This window comes from Corvus cornix, chromosome 4A (genome assembly GCF_000738735.6).
Source record: "Corvus cornix cornix isolate S_Up_H32 chromosome 4A, ASM73873v5, whole genome shotgun sequence".
Lineage (NCBI taxonomy): Eukaryota > Metazoa > Chordata > Aves > Passeriformes > Corvidae > Corvus > Corvus cornix.
Window position 1 is genome coordinate 19,522,303 of NC_047058.1, and position 20,785 is coordinate 19,543,087.

The 20,785-nt window shown below is 54.1% G+C and overlaps 2 protein-coding genes across 5 annotated transcripts; one reads left to right on the forward strand and one right to left on the reverse strand.

Annotated features, from left to right (window-relative positions):
• Positions 1-1,121: 1,121 nt before the first annotated feature.
• Positions 1,122-4,032, reverse strand: LOC104691706 (centrin-2). Its single transcript, XM_039572280.1, has 5 exons — positions 3,948-4,032; positions 3,574-3,732; positions 2,506-2,634; positions 1,723-1,860; positions 1,122-1,310 (listed from the first exon to the last, which is right to left on the reverse strand). Exons 1-5 carry the CDS (start codon positions 4,020-4,022, stop codon positions 1,221-1,223), a joined length of 591 nt encoding a protein of 196 aa, XP_039428214.1. The 5' UTR covers positions 4,023-4,032; the 3' UTR covers positions 1,122-1,220.
• Positions 4,033-4,260: 228 nt separating this feature from the next.
• On the forward strand, positions 4,261-14,932 carry NSDHL (NAD(P) dependent steroid dehydrogenase-like). Of its 4 annotated transcripts, none has more exons than XM_039572229.1 (9): positions 4,261-4,343; positions 4,902-4,952; positions 5,032-5,094; positions 7,113-7,280; positions 8,883-9,029; positions 10,005-10,133; positions 11,455-11,597; positions 12,675-12,777; positions 13,334-14,932. In XM_039572229.1, exons 2-9 carry the CDS (start codon positions 4,932-4,934, stop codon positions 13,667-13,669), a joined length of 1,110 nt encoding a protein of 369 aa, XP_039428163.1. In that variant the 5' UTR covers positions 4,261-4,343; positions 4,902-4,931; the 3' UTR covers positions 13,670-14,932. The 4 variants fall into 4 exon arrangements, with proteins under 4 accessions (XP_039428163.1, XP_010401459.1, XP_010401457.1 ...); XM_010403155.4 differs by having other exon boundaries at positions 4,326-4,393; XM_010403157.3 differs by lacking the exon at positions 5,032-5,094.
• The last annotated feature ends 5,853 nt before the right edge of the window (positions 14,933-20,785 follow it).

The window sequence follows — 20,785 nt, forward strand, 5'->3', positions numbered from 1 at the left end:
TCTGTGAGGACCCAGACTGGAGCAGGAATGTGACATCGGTGAGAGCAGCAGCACGAACCTCGTGGCCCCAGCCAGCTCTGGTGGGAAGAGGTGACCTTGTTCTCCTGCATGAACAGAACCAGGGAATTCCAGGTTGGAAGGACCTCAAGGCCCAGCTGGTCCAACCTTTCTTGGTAAAAATGCTGTGTGGACAGGATGGCCCAGCAGCCTGTCCTGATGAGCCCTCAAGTGTCCCAACGTGGGGAATCCACCCCTTCCAAAGGCTGCTCTTCTCACTGTGCAAAGTCCTCTGGTGCCCATTCAGAACCTCCCCAGGAATACCCTGTACCCATTATCTCTTGTCTTTTCCTCATGAAAAGGGAGTTTCCACCTCCTTTGCAGCCACCCTTCAACCACCAAACATGATGACAAGGTCTCCCCTAATTCTCATTTTCCCAAGGCTGAACAACCTCACTTCTCTCAGCCTTTCCTCACCTGGGAGCTCCCCAGGCTTTGGCTCATCTCTGTGGCCTTTCTCTGGATCCTCTCCAGCTTGGCCACATCTTTCTTTTGGCGAAGTGGGGATCTAAACTCTTTCCAGAACTCTTAAAATAAGACACTTTACTTGAAATCCAACCCCATGTGCAGCCTCTGAGCATCCCTGCGAGCACACAGAGCTCCCAGCACAGCACTGGGCATGTCCTTCTGCAAAGATTCCTCCAGCCATGTGAACTGACCACAAGGTAAGTTACAGCAGTTTATTTTTGGTTTGAGTTTAAAGAATGCCCTAAAAAAGGCGGGGGGGGGGGGAAGGGATAATCCCCATAAAACAGGTTCTAAAAAGCTGGTCCCTGCAAATAAATCATAAAAAGAGTTCACTGTAGGGCCCAAACCAAGACATAAACCCCAAATAGATTTACACTGTCTGGTTTTGAGTCATCTCTTGACCAAACTAGAACCATTCTGACCTATTTTGTTAGTCAGAAAAGGACCTAGATTTGGTCACACGAATGTGATTTGTGAATTTAAAGCAGTGTAAACATCACAATCAGCAGCCACCTCCTGTCTGTAAACAGGGTGGTGCAAACTGCTCCCAAACACCTTTAAAACTTCTAAACAAAAAGCTTCCAACAGAACTGACCTGCATTTTCTGCTGCCTCCAAAGAAACCAAGACACTACAAAAGGGAGGCCCCCACCCAAGGAATACACACAAGTGCCAAGGAATGAATCCCCCTGGGCTTCAGTAAAGGCTGGTTTTCTTCATGATCCTCAGGAATTCCTGCTCGCTCACTTCCCCGTCCCCATCCCAATCCGCCTCGTCAATCATCTCCTGCAAGAGATTTGGGGTCAGCAGTCAGCTGGGGCTTTCATCAGGAACTGTTGGCTTCATTTAGGGTTAGAGCCACTCTTTATTAGCTGTGCTGGAGGGGACAGTGGTGGCTCAACCTCGGATTTCCTACAATCTGCTTTGCTGGGTGTATTTACACAGAAACCTGAGCAGGAAATACTCCAGGAAATGTCCTGGGGGAAACAAAGGGCTTGGAGCAGAGTCATTCCTTTCACATCCCTGCAACTCCACAAAACTGCAATTTGAGGATCCCATTCCTACATCCACACATGGGCTCAACCCATCCTGGACCTCCAAACCCCCAGACTGCCAGGAATTCCTCCCTTCCTACCAGCACAGAGAGGATTTCCCTCCCAGCCTCAGCATAAAGATCCCCCAAACACCAGGTCCAAACCTGCAGCTCTTCATCTGTGAGGTTCTCCCCCAATTCTTTGGCCACACGTTTGAGGTTTTTGAAAGAGATTTTTCCAGTTTCATCATCATCAAAGAGTTTGAAAGCTTTGAGAATCTCCTCTTTGGAATCTTTTTCAGCCTTAAGGAAGAAGGAACGAGTTTAAGGTAAGAAAGGAGTGGTTGTGTTGTAGGTGGCACTCAAAATAAAGTTATAACTGATTTGATGGACTGAGAAACCCTTGGGAACAAACCCAGAGGAGCCCAGCCAGCAGGAATTACACATAAAAGCTGAGAGGAAACAGAGACACAGCCATAATTCCAGAATTTCAGGCTTTCAGGGATTTTTTTCCATCCTGGCTATCCAGGTGTCTTTGGGATTTCACCATCAGGATGTTCTGCTATTAAATATCTGGGTTTTTAGAAATATTTTTCAAAGAAGAGATTTAATCTGTAAATTAGAATTCAAGGAAAGAAAACACCCCCGTGCCAGACATCAACACTCCAACAGCTTCCTGCAGCTCAGAGCTGGTTTCCATCTGGGAGCAGAACCTTTTCCCCTTTTTTCAAACACAAAAATCCCCTCTGGTTGTCAAAGAAACTTGTTCATGGTATCATGATTTTAACTTTCCCCTGAAAAATGAGAGAGTCCAGGACAGGGACTACCCCGAACTTTGACATGTTTAATTGTTAGGATTAAAGCAGTGCTTTAATCTCCCTTTAATGAGATAAAAGGTCCTCAGCCACTTCAGAATTCCCTTTGTTTGGACCTGTAAAACATCCATACCATTCTCTGTGTCATCACTGCCAGGAAGTCATGGAAGCCGATTTTTCCTGTCCCTTCCTTATCCATGTCTGAGATCATTTTCTTGATCTCTTCTTTCTTAGGTTCAAACCCCAGGGCCCTCATGGCCACCTGGAAGGACAAAATGAGTTATAAACCCTACAAAACCATCAACAGAACCACGGGAGAGGGGGGAAGGGGTGAACTTCCTGCCCCATCGTGGCCAAATGTTCCGTGGCTCCAGGAAAACAGGGGCTGCTCTGCTCTGCACTCAAGGGACACAGGAACCAGGGATATAAACATTCCCATTCTGGAATTGTCCTCCAGCTAACCCAGGAATTCCCTACACACACTCTCACCATCTCAAGCTGGTCAAGCACACGGAATTTGAAGAGGTTTGTTTTTCGTTCTGGTGCTAAAATCTCGGTGGGGAAATGTTTTCCTCCTTTGGTAAAGGGCCAAGCAGCAGGTTTGAAACCAGATCTCCTCCCTGGGGCCTCGGGGAGCATCTGGGACATCCAGGTGAAGAATGGGAAGGAGAAATTCTGGCAGCAAAGTCAGTCCTAATTTATTGATGACTGTTCTCCCCCAAGGGCTGGGCTGGGGAGGGATCAGAAGGGTTTGGCAATGAACAAAAGGATGAAAATGAGGAACACTGGTGGATTCCACAGCCGGGATAATTTTAATAACAACAATATTAACAACAGCAACAACAGGAATAACAATAATAAAGAAGCATTAAATCCTCTCCAAGACAAGGGGAGAACCCCCCCCCACCTTTTTAATGTGCACAACCCCTTTTTTTTATGTTTTATGAACAGAGAAGGAGTCGGGACTGAAAGCACAGAATCACCCATGAATTTTGGGGCAGCCTGGCCCTACACACTCTGGATAAGAGCAGTAAAGAGCTGCAAATCAAGAGAAAAATGTGCTTTTTGCCCCCCAGGTTTTATGCTGGAGGGAGGAGGGGAGAAACCCAGGAAACTCCTGTGCTGTTTAAGGTTATTTTGGCATTCACGGCCCTGTTCTCTTACAACCTCGGTCACTCTGTGCTTCCAGGGAAACCCCGACCTTCAGCTCCTTGACATCGATGCTGCCGCTGCCGTCGGCGTCGAAGAGCTCGAAGGCCTCGCGGATCTCCCGCTGCTGCTCCTCCGGCAGCTCCAGCTTGGGACTCGCCTTCTTCCTCTGGGACGCAGCTCCCAGCGACGACTTCTTACAGCCGGAGGCCTCGGCACGGTACAAAGGGGGCTCAGGGCGGGGGCACCGGCGGGGCTCAGCCCCCTCACTGCCCCTCAGCCCCCTCACAACCCCAGAGTTTCCGAGCCCTCTCGCAGCCCCCTCAGAGCTTCTGAGTCCCCTCAGCGCCCTCGCCGTCCCCTGACAGCCTTTCCACCCTCCCTCCCCGCTCCCGAGCCCCTCAGGCCCGCCCTCAGCGCCCTCACCATGCCGCCGCCTTCACTCCGGCCAGCCTCAATATCGCGCCCTCCCATTGGCTGCCGCCCCCACGCCGCTGCCATGGCAACGCGCGCTCCCATTGGCTGCCGTGAGGGCGGAGCCAAGGGGTGAATGACGGCGTGGGAAAAATCCCCCCCTTCCTTCAACGCGATTGGCGGGAGGGAGGGGGCGTTGGGCCAATCAGCGAGCGGGAGCGGGCTGGCGCGATGCTCGCCCCAGGGAAAGAGGCGGGAATTGGGGGAGTGGGCGGGGTCTGGAGGGAGGCGCGGCGCTGATTGGTGGAGAGCGGGCAGGGGGCGTGGCCGGAGGGAGGGCGGGGCTCACTGAGGGCGGCGGCGGCGGCGGCGAGAGGGGCCCGGGAGGGTCCTGGCAGCTGTGCAAAGGTGCTGGGAGCAGCGGGGAGCGGTCTCTTGGCTGTGGGAGAAGGCCTAGGGTCCGTGGACAAGGTCCTGGGGGAATGTGGAAAGGCACTGGGAAGGAGCTGGAAGCAGTGGAGGAGGTCCTGGGGCCGTGGGGAGGGTCCTGGGGACTGTGAGGGGGCTCTGGGATGGGGCTGAAAGAGCGGGGGGGGAGCTGGAGATGCAGTAGTTCGTAAACTGCGTTTGGGAGAGGGATGAGGTGTTAAGGGATAGGGGGGTGGAAGAGAGAACAGCTGGAGGGGGGATCGCCCTGTGCCCCTGCTTTGAAACCAGCTCCGTGTTCCAGGTGGACAGGCACCAATCCCGCCTCTTCTTGGCTTTTTCCTTGGAATTTCAAAGGGCTTTCAGAACAGTAAAGAGAGCCAGGCCAACACCTGCACTTGCTGATTTGGTTTGGAAGAACAGGGAGAATTCACTCCCTCTCCTCATCCTTCTTTAGCATACTGGCTTCAAACCTTGATTTCTCTAACTGGAAATGTGTTATTTCATTGGGAATAAAACAATTTTCTCCCTTTTTTCAAGGACTCTGGCGGATAGTGCCTCACCCGAGCCATGGCCACGCGCCTCAGAGCGGTGAGTTGGGGCCTGACGTGGTGCTTTGGGAAGATTTGTCTTGCAGAAACAAATTCATAAACATTCTGCACATCACTAGGGAAGACACGAGGTTGACCCTGCATTAATGAACATTCTGGGGAGAAAAGCTGATTTTTCCAAGGTATAATTTGGATAGGTTACTTTAAAATCGATGTGGGCATGTGTAGCTTGGCTTGCTATAAATATTATCCTGTGCAATATCGAATCGTGGGGAGTTTATTATAAAGTTATATATAATTGTGGCTGCTCCATCCCTGCGAGTGCCCAAGGCCAGGTTGGACGGGGCTTGGAGCAACCTGGGCTGGAGGGGGTGGAATAAAATGAGCTTTTAGGTCCCTCCCAACCCAAACCAGGGGTTCTGTGATTCCTCTGAAGCCTCGGCAGTGCTCTGAGGTTCAGAGGCAGAGGGCAGCATTCTGCTGCCGTAAAACTTCACTTCAGGCACATCTCAGAGCAGTTTGGGTGCTCCTGGTTCCTGGAGAGTGCCCTGGGATCGGGGAGTGCCGGGGAATTCCACCTTTGGGGTGGAAGGGACCCGGTGGGAAAGGGTACAGGGGAAGACGAGGGAAAGGGGCAGTGGAACGGAGCGGCTGCCTTTTGAGGAGAGGCTGGAACAGTTTCTGTCCCCTCAGCAGCTGTTCCCCCTCGGGCTGAATCCCTCCATCTTCACCACACCGCATCCCAAAGGGCCACGTGCGCTCGTTTTCGGAACACTTCCAGGGATGGGGCCTCTAGAGCTCCCTGGGCAGCCCCTGCCAGGGCTTGGCCACTCTTCCAGTGAAGAAATGTTCCCAATATCCCCCTGCCCCTCCCCTGGCCCAGCCTGAGGCCGTTCCCTCTCCTCCTGTCCCTGTTCCCTGCGAGCAGAGCCCGACCCCCCCGGCTGCCCCCTCCTGTCAGGGACTTGTGCAGAGCCACAAGGTCCCCCCTGAGCCTCCTTTGCTCCAGCCTGAGCCCCTTTCCCAGCTGCTCCTCGCAGGATTTATGCTCCAGACCCCGACCAGACTCCCCTTTGCATGGCCCATCCTAAATAACAGGTTGTGCTTTGATGTAGCTCAGGGAACTGCTCGGATTTCTCCTGTGGATAACTTGGCAGCAGAACCTTTGCTTAAGGATGTGCCCTGCAAAGCTTGTGGACAATGGCTGTCTTTGTGTGGCTCGGGGGGTGCAGGCTCCCTCAGGGATCCCTGCAGAGGTGGGGGCTGTGTTACAACCAGGAGTGAAACTGTTCCCAGCCAGCACAGAGCATTCTTTGTGGAAAAGCTCCCTCACACTCAGGGCCTGGCTGTTCTGTGCTGCCAGTGAGGCCTTTGGTCTCAGTCCAGTCAGATGAGTGGCCAGGCTGAAGTCTGTTAATTAGTGACTCCAGTCATTGATTTACAGAGCTTAAAGAAGAAGCAAGGAAGAACTAATGACTGAGAATTAGTTCCTGCCTTTACCTGGTTGCTTTCTTGGCTCTGAGTGTCACAGGTTCTGAGAGTGGTGATGGTTTTAATACTCTGCATTAGCAGTGCCAGGAGGCTGAAACACATCCCAGAATCATCCCAGAGTGGTCTGGGCTGGGAGGGACCTTAAAGCTCATCCAGTGCCACCCCTGCCATGGCAGGAACACCTCCCACTGTCCCAGGCTGCTCCAGCCCGGCCCTGGACACTGCCAGGGATCCAGGGGCAGCCACAGCCTCTCTGGGCACCCTGTGCCAGGGCCTGCCCAACCTCCCAGGGGGGAATTCCATCCCAGTATCCCACCTAACCCTGCCCTTGGGCAGTGCAAGCCATTCCCTGTGTCCTGTCCCTGCATGCTGTCGTAAACAGCCTCTCTCCATCTTTCTTGCCAGCTCCCTTCAAATTCTGTTTGCTTCACCATCCAGGCAGAGTTTGTGGGGGCCAATCCTCTTTCCCTTCCCTCCTCCCTGAGCCTCTTGGTTGTGAGGATGAGGATTTCCCCTTCCAAAATCCAACCAGAGTGTCTGCACTCAGAACTCCCTGTGACAGCACCGAGCTTTGATGGCCCAATTCAGACTCCTCCAGTGCAGCTGCTGAGTAGTTGAGCAGAATTCCAGCTCGTTGAGATCCAGGGAGGCTCAGGTCAGCTTGCTGGTGTGTCCCTGCCTGTTGAGGAGCTGTCCCCTGTCCCTGCAGGCTGGAGCTGGCAGGAGCTGCACCGTGATCGGGGGCTCGGGGTTCCTGGGGCAGCACATGGTGGAGCAGCTGCTGGCCAAGGGCTACAGCGTCAACGTCTTCGACATCCACAAGAGGTTTGAGAGTGACCAGGTGACCTTCTTCCTGGGAGACCTGTGTGACAAGGAGGTGAGGGAAGGGCACAGGCAGGTCTTGCACCTGGGGAGGAACAACCCTGGGCACCAGGACAGGCTGGGGATGACCTGCTGGGGTCCTGGTGGACAACAACCTCTCCATGAGCCAGCAGTGTGGCCTGGGGGCACGGAGGACAGGGGGATCCTGGGGGGCGTTAGGAGGAGCTTTGCTGAGAGGCTGGGGAGGGTGTTTGTGCGAGCACTGAGCCTTGCCTGAAGCACTGGAACCCCCGGAGGCCCTGCCCAGGTTGTCAGAGGGGATGCAGATGTGTCCCCCCAACCCTTCCCTGTGGTGTATCCCCAGCACTTTTCCTTGGAAGCCTCTGAAGGGAGCAGATCTGGTCTCAGATGTCTGGCTTCTGCTGGAAGCTGAAAAGAACGGCACTGGTTCGTGCTAATGCTGTGCATTGCTGTTAGCTGAGATTCACAGGGTAATTACAGCCCCTGCGCTAATTGCAGGGGCTCTCCCAGCTCTCCTCAGCTCCATGAGAAAGGCACAGCCCATATTCCCAACAGCCAGGGCAGGAGGAGGGGGAGCCCTGGCCAAGGCCTGCGTGAGCCAGGTGGGAGATGACTCTGGGGCAGTCCCCTGCACTCAGCCCGTGCCATGGGGAGCTTGGAGCCTGCTGCTTCCTCAGAGCCCCAACTCCAGGTAGTCCTGAGCCTCGTGCCTGCACCTGGGAATTGCAGGGAGCTCAGCCTGGACAGCCTCCAGCTCGGGGGAAGCTCCCAGGATCTCTCTGGAAGGAAGAGAGGATGTGGCGTGCAGTGGGGCCAGGACATTGTGGAGATCCTGGGTGCCAACCCCACTCCTGCTGCCCACCTTTACAGAGGGACCATGACTTGAAATGCAGCTGTTCCCATGAAGAGAAGAGCTGGTTTCTTTCCCTCCTGGTGATTGACACTTTACCATGCTGTAAATCAAGTCCCTCTGGTGGGAGAGAATTTACTGAAAGTCCTTGCAAGGAGTTTCAAAGATAAACTGAGACTTCACTTTAGTTTCAATGCTTCCAGATAGTTGTTTATTAAGTCTTATCAGAGGAACAGAGCCACTAGCGTGACCCAGGTACAGCATGGAAGGAGGAGAAGTAGGAGTGAGTCTAATTATCAAGATTTACATGGCCTTTTAAAGATATTTTAACCAATAGTTACTAAAAACGTACATTATTTTCACTTTCCTACCAATTCTTCAGTAACACGGGCAGGAACTGTGGAATTTTCTATCTAATCAATCCAAACTACTTTTACTGCAGAATATGGAGTAGTAGAAGAAGGAGAAGAAGGTTTAGAGAACAACAACAATCCTCCATTTTGGTATTTTTTACTCTTATCTATTTACTACAAAGAGAAGCCCAAAACCTCTGAATTTTTCACCCTGTGCCAATCTCCCATCGTCGTCTATCACCTCATTCCCACCACTGCATTTCCTAGTTCTTCTCTGACCGTCGGTGATTTTTTTCCAAGGTTTGAAGCTAAAGCAGGGCTGTCCGGGGGGGTCAGAACCCCTAAAAGCAGGCAGAGGAATCCTCTCGGCACTCGGGGCTCCCGCAGGGATTTTCCCTGTGCCCCAGTGCCGTGTCCCCGCTGTTTCCTGCAGGCTCTGCTGCCAGCCCTGCGCGGCGTGGCCGTGGTGTTCCACTGTGCATCGCCAGCCCCTGCCAGTGACAACAGGGAGCTCTTCTACAGGGTGAACTTCACGGGAACCAAGGCAGTCATTGAGGCCTGCAGAGAAGCTGGAGTGCAGGTGAGGCGAGGCTGGAAGGGCCCAGGGAGGCTGGGAGAGGCTGCTGGACTTTGTCACCATCGCAGGCTGGTGCCAGCCTCGTTTGAGAGGGGACAAAGGGCTCTGAGATAATGAATTCCCACTTTATTCCATCAAAACCAGTGCAGGAGGGACTCTGTGGGTCTCCTGCTTAGCGTGAACTCAATCCCTGTTTGCCACAGGAAGCCACACTGGGATGTCCATTAAAAAGCCATGAAAATGTCCCCCCACCTGGGAGTCACCCTGCAAGAGGAGCACCTCACAAGTGGCTTTTTCCTGCTTTCCCGAGGGGATAGCCCTGGAGGTGGCTGTTCCAGCAGTGGGAATGTTCCTTGCTGTGCAATGAGGAGGAACACCCTTGTGCCATAATCTCGGTGTCGTTGGGTTTAGGAAGTGAACTGCCCACAAAAGAAAGAGCCTGAGGAAGCCAGGCTGCTGTCCAGCAGCCTGGAATTGAAGGTTACATTTTCTCCTTAGGTTATCTGGATATCCCATCAATTTTCATTTATCTCATTTATTTTACATTTATTTATTTGATTCATTTCATTTAAATCATCCCACAAAAACATCCAAGGTTTGTTTTTTTGGTTTAACCTACTGTGACCTGTTACTGTCAAGATGAGCAAATCTTTGTTAAAAACACTGGGTGTTGGGTGCTCCAGGCCTCTGGATTTCCTGGAGAAGGTGCCCCTGGATTGACTGCCTTGGGTGTTTGCTGGAATGTTTTAATCTCCTTCAGGTAGCACTAAATGGTGGGACAGAATGAATTTAAAAGGGGAATTCTCTTACCTGCAGTTTCTGTTCATCTTCTGCTAGACTCAGCTTATTTTCTGTAAGATCAGTTGCTTAAATATCATTATTACCATGATTATCATTATTATCTTTACTCACCCTTTGTAAATAACGACCCTTTTATTTTAGGCTTTAACCACCGGTTTTCTCCCCTGTCTCCTGCAGAAATTGGTGTTAACCAGCAGTGCCAGTGTCGTTTTTGAGGGCACAGACATAAAAAATGGCTCAGAAGATCTCCCCTATGCACAGAAACCTATTGATTACTACACAGAAACCAAGATCCTGCAGGAGAAGGTATTTGGCAATGGTTAAATTGTTACTTTTTAATGTAGTCACTTAATAAAAAGAGAATAAAGTCGAGCTGTGGCACGAATTGCCAGAGAGGCTGAATGCAATCCAGTGTGACGCCACAGAGGTGGTTCCAGGACTGCCAGAGGTGTCACTGCCATGGAAGAGCTGTGGGATAATCCCAGTCCTTACCTGCCACAGCTTTGGTTTAAGAGCAGCTGGGGGGAGTTTTTTGTCTTCTCTTCTTCTTTCCTTGATGTGCAGCCTGAGTTTAGAGTTGGGAATGTGAACAAGGAGATGAGGTGGGAGCGTGGCCTGAGCTGAGAGGGGTGCAGGCCATTCCTGAAAATATTAATGTTCAAAAAGATCTCCAGACATCTGAGAGCTCACAGCTTTGGACACTTGCACAGCAGCAGCACCTGCTCTGGCTCCTGTTCTTACTGCTGCAGCATCTGTGGGTTAAATGTGGGATAACAGTGCTTTCAATCAAAGGAGCAGAGCTTTTTGGGATCCTTCTCCCATGGCTTGCATTTCAGTTGTGGGAAGAATCCGCGCTTTTTGTGCCAGCAGGATTGAGAGTCCCTTCCACGCTGCTGCTGATGGTGTGAGAGCCTTGAAGGATTTTCCTCCAAAAGAGCTTAATTAATTTTAATTGTGAAAACATCTGTTCCTTCACCAGCACTTTGCAGGAACTGGTAAAGGGGAAGCTGAGGAGCAGCAATCAAGGGTAGCCCGAATGCTGGTGATTATGGCTTTGTTTTGGGGGAAACTGAAAGGATTCCGAGGGCTTTTGTCTGTGCCTCCTCCACAGAAATTCCAGCAGCTGTTGGAAATGAGCAGAACATGTTGTTTAGGAGCTCCCAGGAGAATGAAATCTCCTCCAGAATTGCTGAATGTGCTGCTGGAGCTGCCAGGGAGATGGGATCACCCCCTCCTGAGGCAGATCCAGGGGGGCTGGGCTGGGAATGGCTGCTGGGAGGGACAGAGATGGAATTCCTGAGTGTCCTCCTTTGCTCCAGCTGTGCACAAGGAGTTCACGGGGTGAAGGAGCTTGGAAAGCTCCTCTGGCAAAGCCTTCCCTTCCTTTGTCAATTCGTTGAGTGCTCAGCCATAAATACTGCTTTTTGTCTGGTTTTCTTCTCAAGGAGAAGTGGCAAAGAGACGGGAAGGAAGGAAGGATCACCTGGAAAGACAGGAGGGGATAATAATCCTTCCACAGGCTCCTTCCCAAGGAGATGGGGAGCCCCCAGCCCCTTTAAGGATGGTCTTGGGACGTGTTGCTGAGCTCCATTTTCCTTCCTGACTTTGTCCTCCTCTTTCCCTGCAGGAGGTGCTCAGTGCCAATGACCCAGACAACAATTTCTTCACCACTGCAATCCGTCCCCATGGAATATTCGGTCCCAGAGACCCTCAGCTGGTTCCCATCCTCGTCCAGGCAGCTCGGAGTGGCAAAATGAAGTTCATCATTGGGTGAGCAAGGCCCAGGCATTGCAGAGCTGGGGCAGAATCAGTGCTGGATCTACAAAGCCCTTCTGGAAGGGAACAAAAGGAAATCACTTGTGTTGTTTCTTTTATTTGTCACTTTTGATCCCCTTTTTTCCCTTAAAAATCCTGTGTTAGGGGCTCATTCCCTGCCATGGTGAGTGTCCATAATGCCAAAGGAATATCCATGAGGAAGGCTGGCATGGCTTGAGCTGTCTGAAGAGCTGTGCTGTTAATATGAGGAAGCTCAGATTTTATCATAATTAACTTGCTGGTAATTTAATTAATATGCACTTGTGGTACTTGAGGTTCTGGCAATTAAAATCCCTATGAAGTATGAAATGCTAGAAGTATTGTAATATTTCTGATTATGAGATCAGAGGCATTTGCCTTCTTATTGAGCCTTAGAGCTTCCAGTGGAGCCCTGGAATTTCAGAGCCCAGCAACTGAAACTCTTCCTTGCTCTGAAATCCCAGTGGTGCAACAAGATGAGCTCTAAGCTCCTTTCCAGCCCAAACCATTCCATGATTCTCTGATTGGCTGGACTCTGGAAAGTGATAAGCAGATTAATTTTCTGGGCCTGTGTAGAAATAGATCTCACACAGTGAGTTAAACCTGATCCAGCTGAGGCTGAAGGTGGCTTCTTGGGGGAGTCAGAATTCCTTGAGCCCAGCAATTCCTGGTTGGAAGCCTGTCCTTAAGTGACACTCTCTGTGCTTGTCACCTCTCTGCCTCTGTTCTGCTTCCGTGGATCGCTGCTGATCCCCAGACCTGCAGGGTCTGCAGCTCCCAGACTCTTGGCAGCTTGGGAGGTTTAAAAACGGTGCTGCTGCAGGAATGGCAGCTTTGCTGGGAGCTGGGACAAGAGCAACCCTCCCTTCTCCGAAATAACTGAGGGTAGTCCCACCTTCTGCCAGGGTATGGCCTGGAATGGCAGCACCAGGCAGTGGGAGAAGGAGAGGAACACTTGGGATGAGTTTATCCTGGGTGAAAGTCCTCCCTTTTGCCACGAGCGTGTTTTCAGCCCGGCTTGTCTTGGGGCTGAACTTCCTTTCCTGTGTGCAGGGATGGGAAGAACCTGGTGGATTTTACCTACGTGGAGAACGTGGTCCATGGGCACATCCTGGCTGCAGAGAAGCTGCACAAAGGCTCTGCCCTGTGTGGCAAGGTGAGGAGGGAGGGGAGGGGAGGGCAGGGAAGGGATCCCCAGCCTCTGCTGGTTCCTGAGTGTCCCAGGCATCCGTCCTGCAGGGGAGGGGAGCTCCAGGTTTTCCATCTGTGGTGGCCACCTGGGCTGAGCTGGATGGATATCCTTAATTTCCTGCTGTGAAACTCCTTGTGAGGGGCAATCCAGGCAGAACTGGGGGAGCCACATGGGAACACAGGAGCCTTTAGGATGCACTTCAGAACAGGAGGAACTTTTCCAGCTTTTTGTGGTCCCGCTCTGGGCGCTCTGGGGTGTTTTAACCTGTTGGGTCTGTGCTGTGGCATCAGTTTGGGTGACACTTCTGAGGAATCCTGGCCTCTGAAGTGCTGGAAGTAGCTGGTTTGCTTGGAAAAGCAGGGATTCCCTCCTCTTCACACAGAGGTGGGCAGTGCAAAGCAGTTTGTCAGGACAGTGGGGTCATGTCCTGTGCAGGAGCACGAGATGGGCCATCACAGAGCCAGACCTGGGAAATCCACCATGGCTTTAACTCCTGGCTTCTCCTCTCCCTCTCGTCCAGGCCTTTCACATCACCAATGACGAACCAATTCCCTTCTGGACGTTCATGTCCCGGATCCTGACCGGCCTGGACTACGACCCTCCCAAGTACCACATTCCCTACTGGCTGGCCTATTACCTGGCCCTGCTGCTGTCCCTGCTGCTGGCCCTGCTCAGGCCCCTGGTGACCATCAAGGCCACCTTCACGCCCATGAGGGTGGCCCTGGCTGGGACCTTCCACTACTACAGCTGTGAGAGGGCCAAGAGGGCCATGGGCTACAGCCCCGTGGTGAGCCTGGACGAGGCCATCGCCAGGACAGTGCAGAGCTACCCCGGCCTGCGCCGGGCCCGGGCCTGACAGCCCTGCCTGGAGCTTCTCCTGCTTCATTCCCATCACTACTGACAGCTCAACGTGGAGCAAATGGCACCAATTCCCAGGAATTTGGAGTTGTCCTGAAATTTCTCCTCCTCCTCCTCTGTCTCGCCGTTCCCTCGTGTGGGAGCTGTGCTAAGAGTTTGTTTCTTGGATGTGACTTTTGTTTGGAAACAGCTGCTGAACTCTCTGGGCTGTGAATAAACACCCTGCTGTGCCCTCTTCAATCCCAGGCAGGCACACCAGCATTCCTGCTCTCCTCTCCCCACCCTTGTCCCGTGTTTTGTTGCTCTGGTGACAGCAGCCACCCCTTCCCAGAGCTATGGGCTGGGTAACAAACACTTCCCATGGCTGGCTCCCCTCTGGGCTTTGGCTTTGCTCTCCACAAGAGAGCCCTGTGCCAAAAAGGAGTTCTGCCACCTTCTCTTAACTCATTGCAGCTCCTTTGGTTTTCCTTCTGTGATTAGGGGGTGATTCGGCTTCTCACTGAGGCAGCAGAAGGACCCCATGAGGAGCGTGTTCCTTTGTCCATGCAGGGTTTATTTCTGTCCCAAAAGAACCCAAATAAATCCCACAGAGATGGCTTCCCAGCCTTGTGTCCCATCTCTGAAAGGGCAGATCCCACTCTCAGCACAAACAGGATTTTAGTGATTCCCTGTTGGGGGCAGAGATCTTTGGGAGCTGCCTGACAGCAGCCCCAGCACTGTCTCATCACAGCTCCCTTCCCACAAGGTCTGCAGTGCTTGGAGGATCCTACAGCACCGAGCTCCTCCTCCCTGCCCTGTTCGTGCTGCTCATGGGGATTTCTTTGACCATTTAGTCCGTGAAAAAGCCTCTTTCCCACAAGGAAACGGGTACAAAGCGATGGTCCCCGAGCTGTTTCCTGTGGCTTGTCTGTTAAATGTTCTTTGCCCTCTCATCTTTCTAAGCACTGCAGTTCTGCTTTGGCTTCAAAGGAGGAGTTTAGGTTCGAGCTGGAGTTTCCCCCCGTGCAAATTCCTGGCTCCCTGGGACTTCTGGTGTTCCAGATTTCAGAAGGATGGGAAGTGCCTCAGTCGCAGAATTAGGGAATCCCGGGATGGTTTGGGTTGGGAGGGACCTTAAAGCTCATCCCATTCCACCCCCATGGACACCTTCTTCTGTCCCAGGCTGCTCCAAGCCCCATCTAACCTGGCCTGGGACACTTCCAGGGATCCACCTGTGAGCTCAGTGTGCTGCTTGAGTCCCATTAAATGGGTTTTATTTTAACTTCTGTCTGTTTTCTGGGAAGTTTTACGTTGGGCTTTTTTTCCTGGGAATTCTTACCTGCTGGTTGACAGCTGTTTTTACCAACCTCGGCCTTGCTTGATCTTGAAGTGAGTACTGGCCAGTTGCTCGGGCCATGCTGGTTGGCACTGGTCAGTCCCCCGGCCTGCTGGGAGGGAATAGGGTCGGGTGGAAGTGGGAGGGTTCAGGATTACCCGAAGCCGAGCAGGAGGTAAATCGCTGAATGCCTTTTGCCCTCTAGATGGCATTTCGCAGCTGGACCCGCCTGGCAGCTCCGATCCACCCCAAAAGGGCCGTGTCTGTGCTCGGACACAGTTCCAGGGCAGGGTCACTCCTCTCCCTGTCCTTGGAGCCTGGCAGGGTGAGGGGTGTGGGTGCTCCCGGAGCAGGAGGTCCTGGAAGCTGCAGTCAGCAGGATCACAGCAGGGCAGTGGGGTTCCCTCACACGGGAAGGGATCCAGAGGTTTGCTGGGATGGGGACAGTCCCCAATTCCCGGGCTGGCACTGAGGGAAGGGCTGTGTCACAGCCGGGATGGGGACAGTCCCCAGTTCCCGGGCTGGCACTGAGGGGAAGGGCTGTGTCCCCCCAGGATGGGGACAGTCCCCAATTCCCGGGCTGGCACTGAGGGAAGGGCTGTGTCCCCCCAGGATGGGGACAGTCCCCAGTTCCCGGGCTGGCACTGAGGGAAGGGCTGTGTCACAGCCGGGATGGGGACAGTCCCCAATTCCCGGGCTGGCACTGAGGGAAGGGCTGTGGCACAGCCGGCATGGGGACAGTCCCCAATTCCCGGATTGGCACTGAGGGAAGGGCTGTGTCCCCCCGGGCCGGGGCGGCTCTCCTGGTGGGATCAGGAGCTGCCAGCTCTCCTGTGGCTCTGAGCGTTGCTGGTTCCCGAGCACAGGTAACCAGGGAGTGTTGCTGTGCCTCCGTCCCAGCCACAGCACAGCAGGGACCTTGCTGGATCCACAGCCTCTTCCAGCCCTGCTCCAGCCCCCTCCTCTCAACTCGTTTCCCAGTTCTAATAAGCAGAAATCCCATCCTGGGTGGTTTGGGGCAGCTGAGAAGATCCTTCTGTTGTGTCCTGCCTGGATATTTTTGTTGTGCCACCTCTTCAGCACAGGGAGGACGTGGAGCTGCTGGAGAGAGGCCAGAGGAGGCTCCAGGATGAGCAGAGGGATGGAGCAGCTCTGCTGGGAGGAAAGGCTGAGGGAACTGGGGTTGTTCAGCCTGGAGAGGAGAAGCTCTGGGGTGAGCTCAGTGTGGCCTTGCAGGGCCTGAAGGAGCAAACTGGAAACATGGAGAGAGACAATTCACAAGGGATGGAGAGGCAGGACACAGGGAGGGGTCAGATGGGATATTGGGAAGGAATTCCTGGCTGGGAGGGTGGGCAGGCCCTGGCACAGGGTGCCCAGAGCAGCTGGGGCTGCCCCTGGATCCCTGGCAGTGTCCCAGGCCAGGCTGGACATTGGGGCTGGGAGCACCCTGGGACAGTGGGAGGTGTCCCTGCCATGGCAGGGGTGGAATGGGATGGACTTTAAGGTCCCTTCCACCCAAACCAGTCTGGGATTTTTGTGGCCCCCAGTCTGCATTCTGTGTGTCTCAGCGAGCAGAGGCTGTGAAGCAGAATTGCCACTATCAAACTTTCCTTCCAAACATCCAGGATCAAATGCAGGTGCAGCCTGTCCTTGTCAGTAACACTCCACAGGAGCTCCCCAGGACTTCAAAGAGTTCCCTGGAGCACTCTCATCAAACTCCTTATCTCCCTCTCTGCTTTCCTGGCTTTTCCTTGCTGCAGCTCCTGATTTTGCTGACCTGAGACTGGTTTTGGCAGTGGGAGAGATGAAGAGAGATCTGCTGCTGCTTATCCTGGAGAAAGGAGAGGGAGGGAAGCGAGAGAGGATTAAAAGTGCTTTTCTAGGTGGAGTTAAGGTAACCAAACCCCCATTTCCCCTCTTACAGAGACTGCAAAGGGAATTGTCCAAGGAATTCCTTTCAGTCTTGCCCTTGGAGTGTGGGGAAAGCTCTAGTCCAGACACACCTCCAGAGAGGAAAAAGGGTGGCTTGTGTGTAATTACCAGCAATAGGTAAGAGGAAAAATGGATAAAAGCAGGTCAGAAATGACCCTGCACATCCAGGGAGAGAAAAGGCACAGAGGGCACTGCAGTCCAGCCCGAGCTGGGCGTGCAGGAGGTGTCCCAGACCAGGCTGGACAGGGCTGGGAGCAACCTGGGATAGTGGGAGGTGTCCCTGCCCATGGGGTGGAACAAGATGGGCTTTAAGGTCCCTTCCAACCCAAACCATTCCGAGAGTCAGTGAGGTTTGGGAGGAGTGCAACATCTGCACCCTGCTGTGGGGTCTCCAGACACAGGGATCCAGGACACGCTGCGGGGCTCAAACCAGCGTTTTGGGAAGCTGAGGAAGGGGTGGCTCCTACCCCAGTGCATGCTGTTACCCAAATGTGCTGATGCCAGGGAGCACCAGGACATTCCCACACCTCCCAACCACGGCAGGACGGGCCGGCCTCTGCTTCCCGGGAGAATTCTCTCCCGAGTTTCGCTGCTGCTTGTGCAAGCCCCGGGCCGGTGCCAGGCCCACGGGGCGGGGGGGAGAGTGGTGCAACCTGGGCCCTGTCAGGGCAGGGGGAAGAGCAGCTTGTTTGCCTCAGAGCCTGCAGGGAGCCTGCAGAGCTGCTGAGGATAAACCAGCATCTCCCTGCTTGCGCCAGAGCGCGTTTGGGGTGTTCCTGGTGGCACCGCGGTGTCCCTGCCTCGGCTGGCACTCGGCCACGGCCTCTGCTGACAGCAACCTTTCGTGTCAGTGCTGGCACTCCTGAGCTCCAGGAGTGTGCAGGTGTGTCCGTGGCCACGGGGAGATCGTTGTATTCCAGCAGGGAATAGTTTGGGATAGACAATTCTGAGCTGCTACCTGCTATTAGGAAGGTGAGGTCTGGCGTTCTGGCAGAGCTCTGGAATGACACCTCATGAAAAACCAGTTTGATTCCCTCGTAACAGGTGGGTGTAGTGGTTTTACACCCTGCTACTCACCGCAGCTCTGCTGGGACTCAGCTGGGCTTGGGGTTGGTGGCACCTCTGCAAAGCCCACGGACTGACGGGTTACTCACCTGCCCTCCCCCTTCAGCACCAGGGAGGGGCTGGAGAAAGTGGTATCGGGAAAGCAGGAAATGTTCCGGAGCAGCTCCGTGCTCTGGAGTGGGGTTGGTGGATTTCTCACAGCTAGAAAACACAAAAAAGATGTTAAAGGATGTTGCAGGAGCTGTTCAAACACAGGCGGGGCTGCTGAGGGTGTCTCTGCTGGAGTCACCGCCGCCACAGGAATGATTTGGTGAAATCCCCGTCCCATAAAATTGTCTGCTTGGATTTCCAGGGTGGAGCAGGTTCCTTGCACCCAGCTGTGCTGGAAGTGGCAGCGAGGCGCTACCCAGGGCACTTCTGCTGCTTCTTTGAAATGATTTTTTTAACCCCAGTGCTCCAGGTCCTGTGAGCCCGTCCCTGGCAGGCATCCCCTGCAGCCAGGGAGCAGTTTCTGTGGCTGCAGCATCCTCGTGGGATGGCATTCCCACGTCTCACTGATCCCAGCTGCTCCGCTCTGCAGCACTGAGGAGGGAAGGGAGGCAGAACAGCAGCAGAACAAGGATCAGTCAGTGCCAGCTTCACGAGACAGGGGCCTGTGTGCTTTTCTTGGAGAGGGGATTCCATGAAAATCCATCTCCTGGTAAAGTCAGATACTCCAGGCTGAAATTTATTTTATAACAATAATGTTTTTACCTGGAGCAGGGGGAAAAGGCTCATTTTTCCTGCTCTCCCGTGCTGCAGGAGTGTGTGAGTGACCCTGGAGAAGCTGTGGGGTTGGGATGGCAGACAGGACCTCGCTCCTGCTCGGGGCTGGGCTCAGGCACAGCTTTACCTGAACCTTGGCTCGTGGCTCAGGAGGGGGCCAGGCCTGCAGGGTGGGGGTTCAAGCCAGAACCACTTGGTTTTAACAGATTCAGTGGGAAAATGGAAAAATTCCCTCTTGGATTCTGCTCAGGTCAGATGAATAGAAAAGATTTCTTTTGTTGATTTTGGCACACTCGTGTTTGCCCCAAAGGTGTGCAGGGCACCTGTGCTGCTCCAGGTGAGGCTGCTCCTGCCAGGGAGACCGAGGCTGGTGCCTTTTCCTGGAGCACCCTGAGTCTGTCAGTATTTAACTGGTCAGTATTTTACTCCCACTGTGAACAGAAATCCGGAGTCTTTATCCCCGAGTCTCTGGTAGAAGCTGTCAGCTCCTTCAGGCCCTGCAAGGCCACACTGAGGTCACCCCAAAGCTTCTCCTCTCCAGGCTGAACAATCCCAGCTCTCGCAGCCTTTCCTCCCAGCAGAGCTGCTCCATCCCTCTGCTCATCCTGGAGCCTCCTCTGGGCTCTCTCCAGCAGCTCCAGGCCCTCCCTGTGCTGGGCCCCAGGGCTGGGGCAGCTCTGCAGGTGGGCTCTCACCTGATCAGAAGGGCAGAATCCCCCCTTTTCCTGCTGCCCACGCTGTGGGGATGCATCTCCTAAACCACCACCGACCCGGGGGTGTTGCTGCAGGAGCTCCTCATCCATTTCCCTCAGTGTTTGGTATCAAGGTGTTCATAACAGATCCTTTTTTTGAACCTTCAGCGTGGAACAGTGTGTTCCCACTGGGGAAAAACAGAGCCCCGAGTCCCTGGGTGGCCCTCTCGTGCTCGAGGACCTCTTGTACCTGCAGGGCTGGCCAGGCCGGGTTGTTAGTCACTGCTGTTTCGGGGAAGAACCCGGACAAACCTTCAGCAAAGCCTGGCATGACTCAGGGCTTACTGAAAATAAAGCTGCACCGTCAGCTGGAGCCCTGGAGCAGAGGATGCTCTCTCAGGAAGGGTCTGGGCTGCGTTCTTACAGCCTGCTTTAAACAACTCCGGTTTCCCTGAGCTGGACACCCCGAGCCGCCGGGAGCTCAGGGCGCGGCTCTGAATATCCCGGCTTATCTCAGCCGGGATCAGCGGCAGCCGCGGAGCAAAGCTCAGCTGAGCCCGGCTGCTGCTGCTGAGCCTGAGGAGATCGAGAGGGAGATCTGGGGCTGGAGTAACGCGTTAATGCCTGAAAATCCCTGATGTCATCCCCACTGTGCTGCTGGGAGCTAGGGCTGGGTTATCGGCCCTGTTCCAGCACATCCCGCTCAGGAGGGGATGGGCTGGGGTGGGATGGGATGGGGTGGGATGGGATGGGATATTTGCCCAGCAGATCCGGGGGGAGACAGCAGGAGCTTTTCTTTCCAGCTTCTGTAGGGTCAGCATTACTTGTGCCTGGATCATGGAGCAGGAGAAAGGGGATCCTAGTGGGTGCAGAGGAGGGGAGGGGGTCCTGGCAGGTGCTTGGTTGGGGCTTTGTCACCTCCAGGGCTGGAGGAGGCCCCGGAGCTGCTCCAGGGCTGGAGCCCCTTTGGAGCCAGGCTGGGAGAGCTGGGGGTGTTCACCTGGAGAAGGGAAGGACACAGGGACACCTCAGAGCCCCTGGCAGGGCCTGAAGGGGCTCCAGGAGAGCTGGAGAGGGACTGGGGACAAGGCATGGAGGGACAGGACCCAGGGAATGGCTTCCCAGTGCCAGAGGGCAGGGCTGGATGGGAGATTGGGAAGGAATTGTTCCCTGGGAGGGTGGGCAGGCCCTGGCACAGGGTGCCCAGAGCAGCTGGGGCTGCCCCTGGATCCCTGGCAGTGCCCAAGGCCAGGCTGGACATTGGGGCTGGGAGCAGCCTGGGACAGTGGGAGGTGTCCTTGCCCATGGCAGGGGTGGCACTGGATGGGCTTTAAGGTCCCTTCCA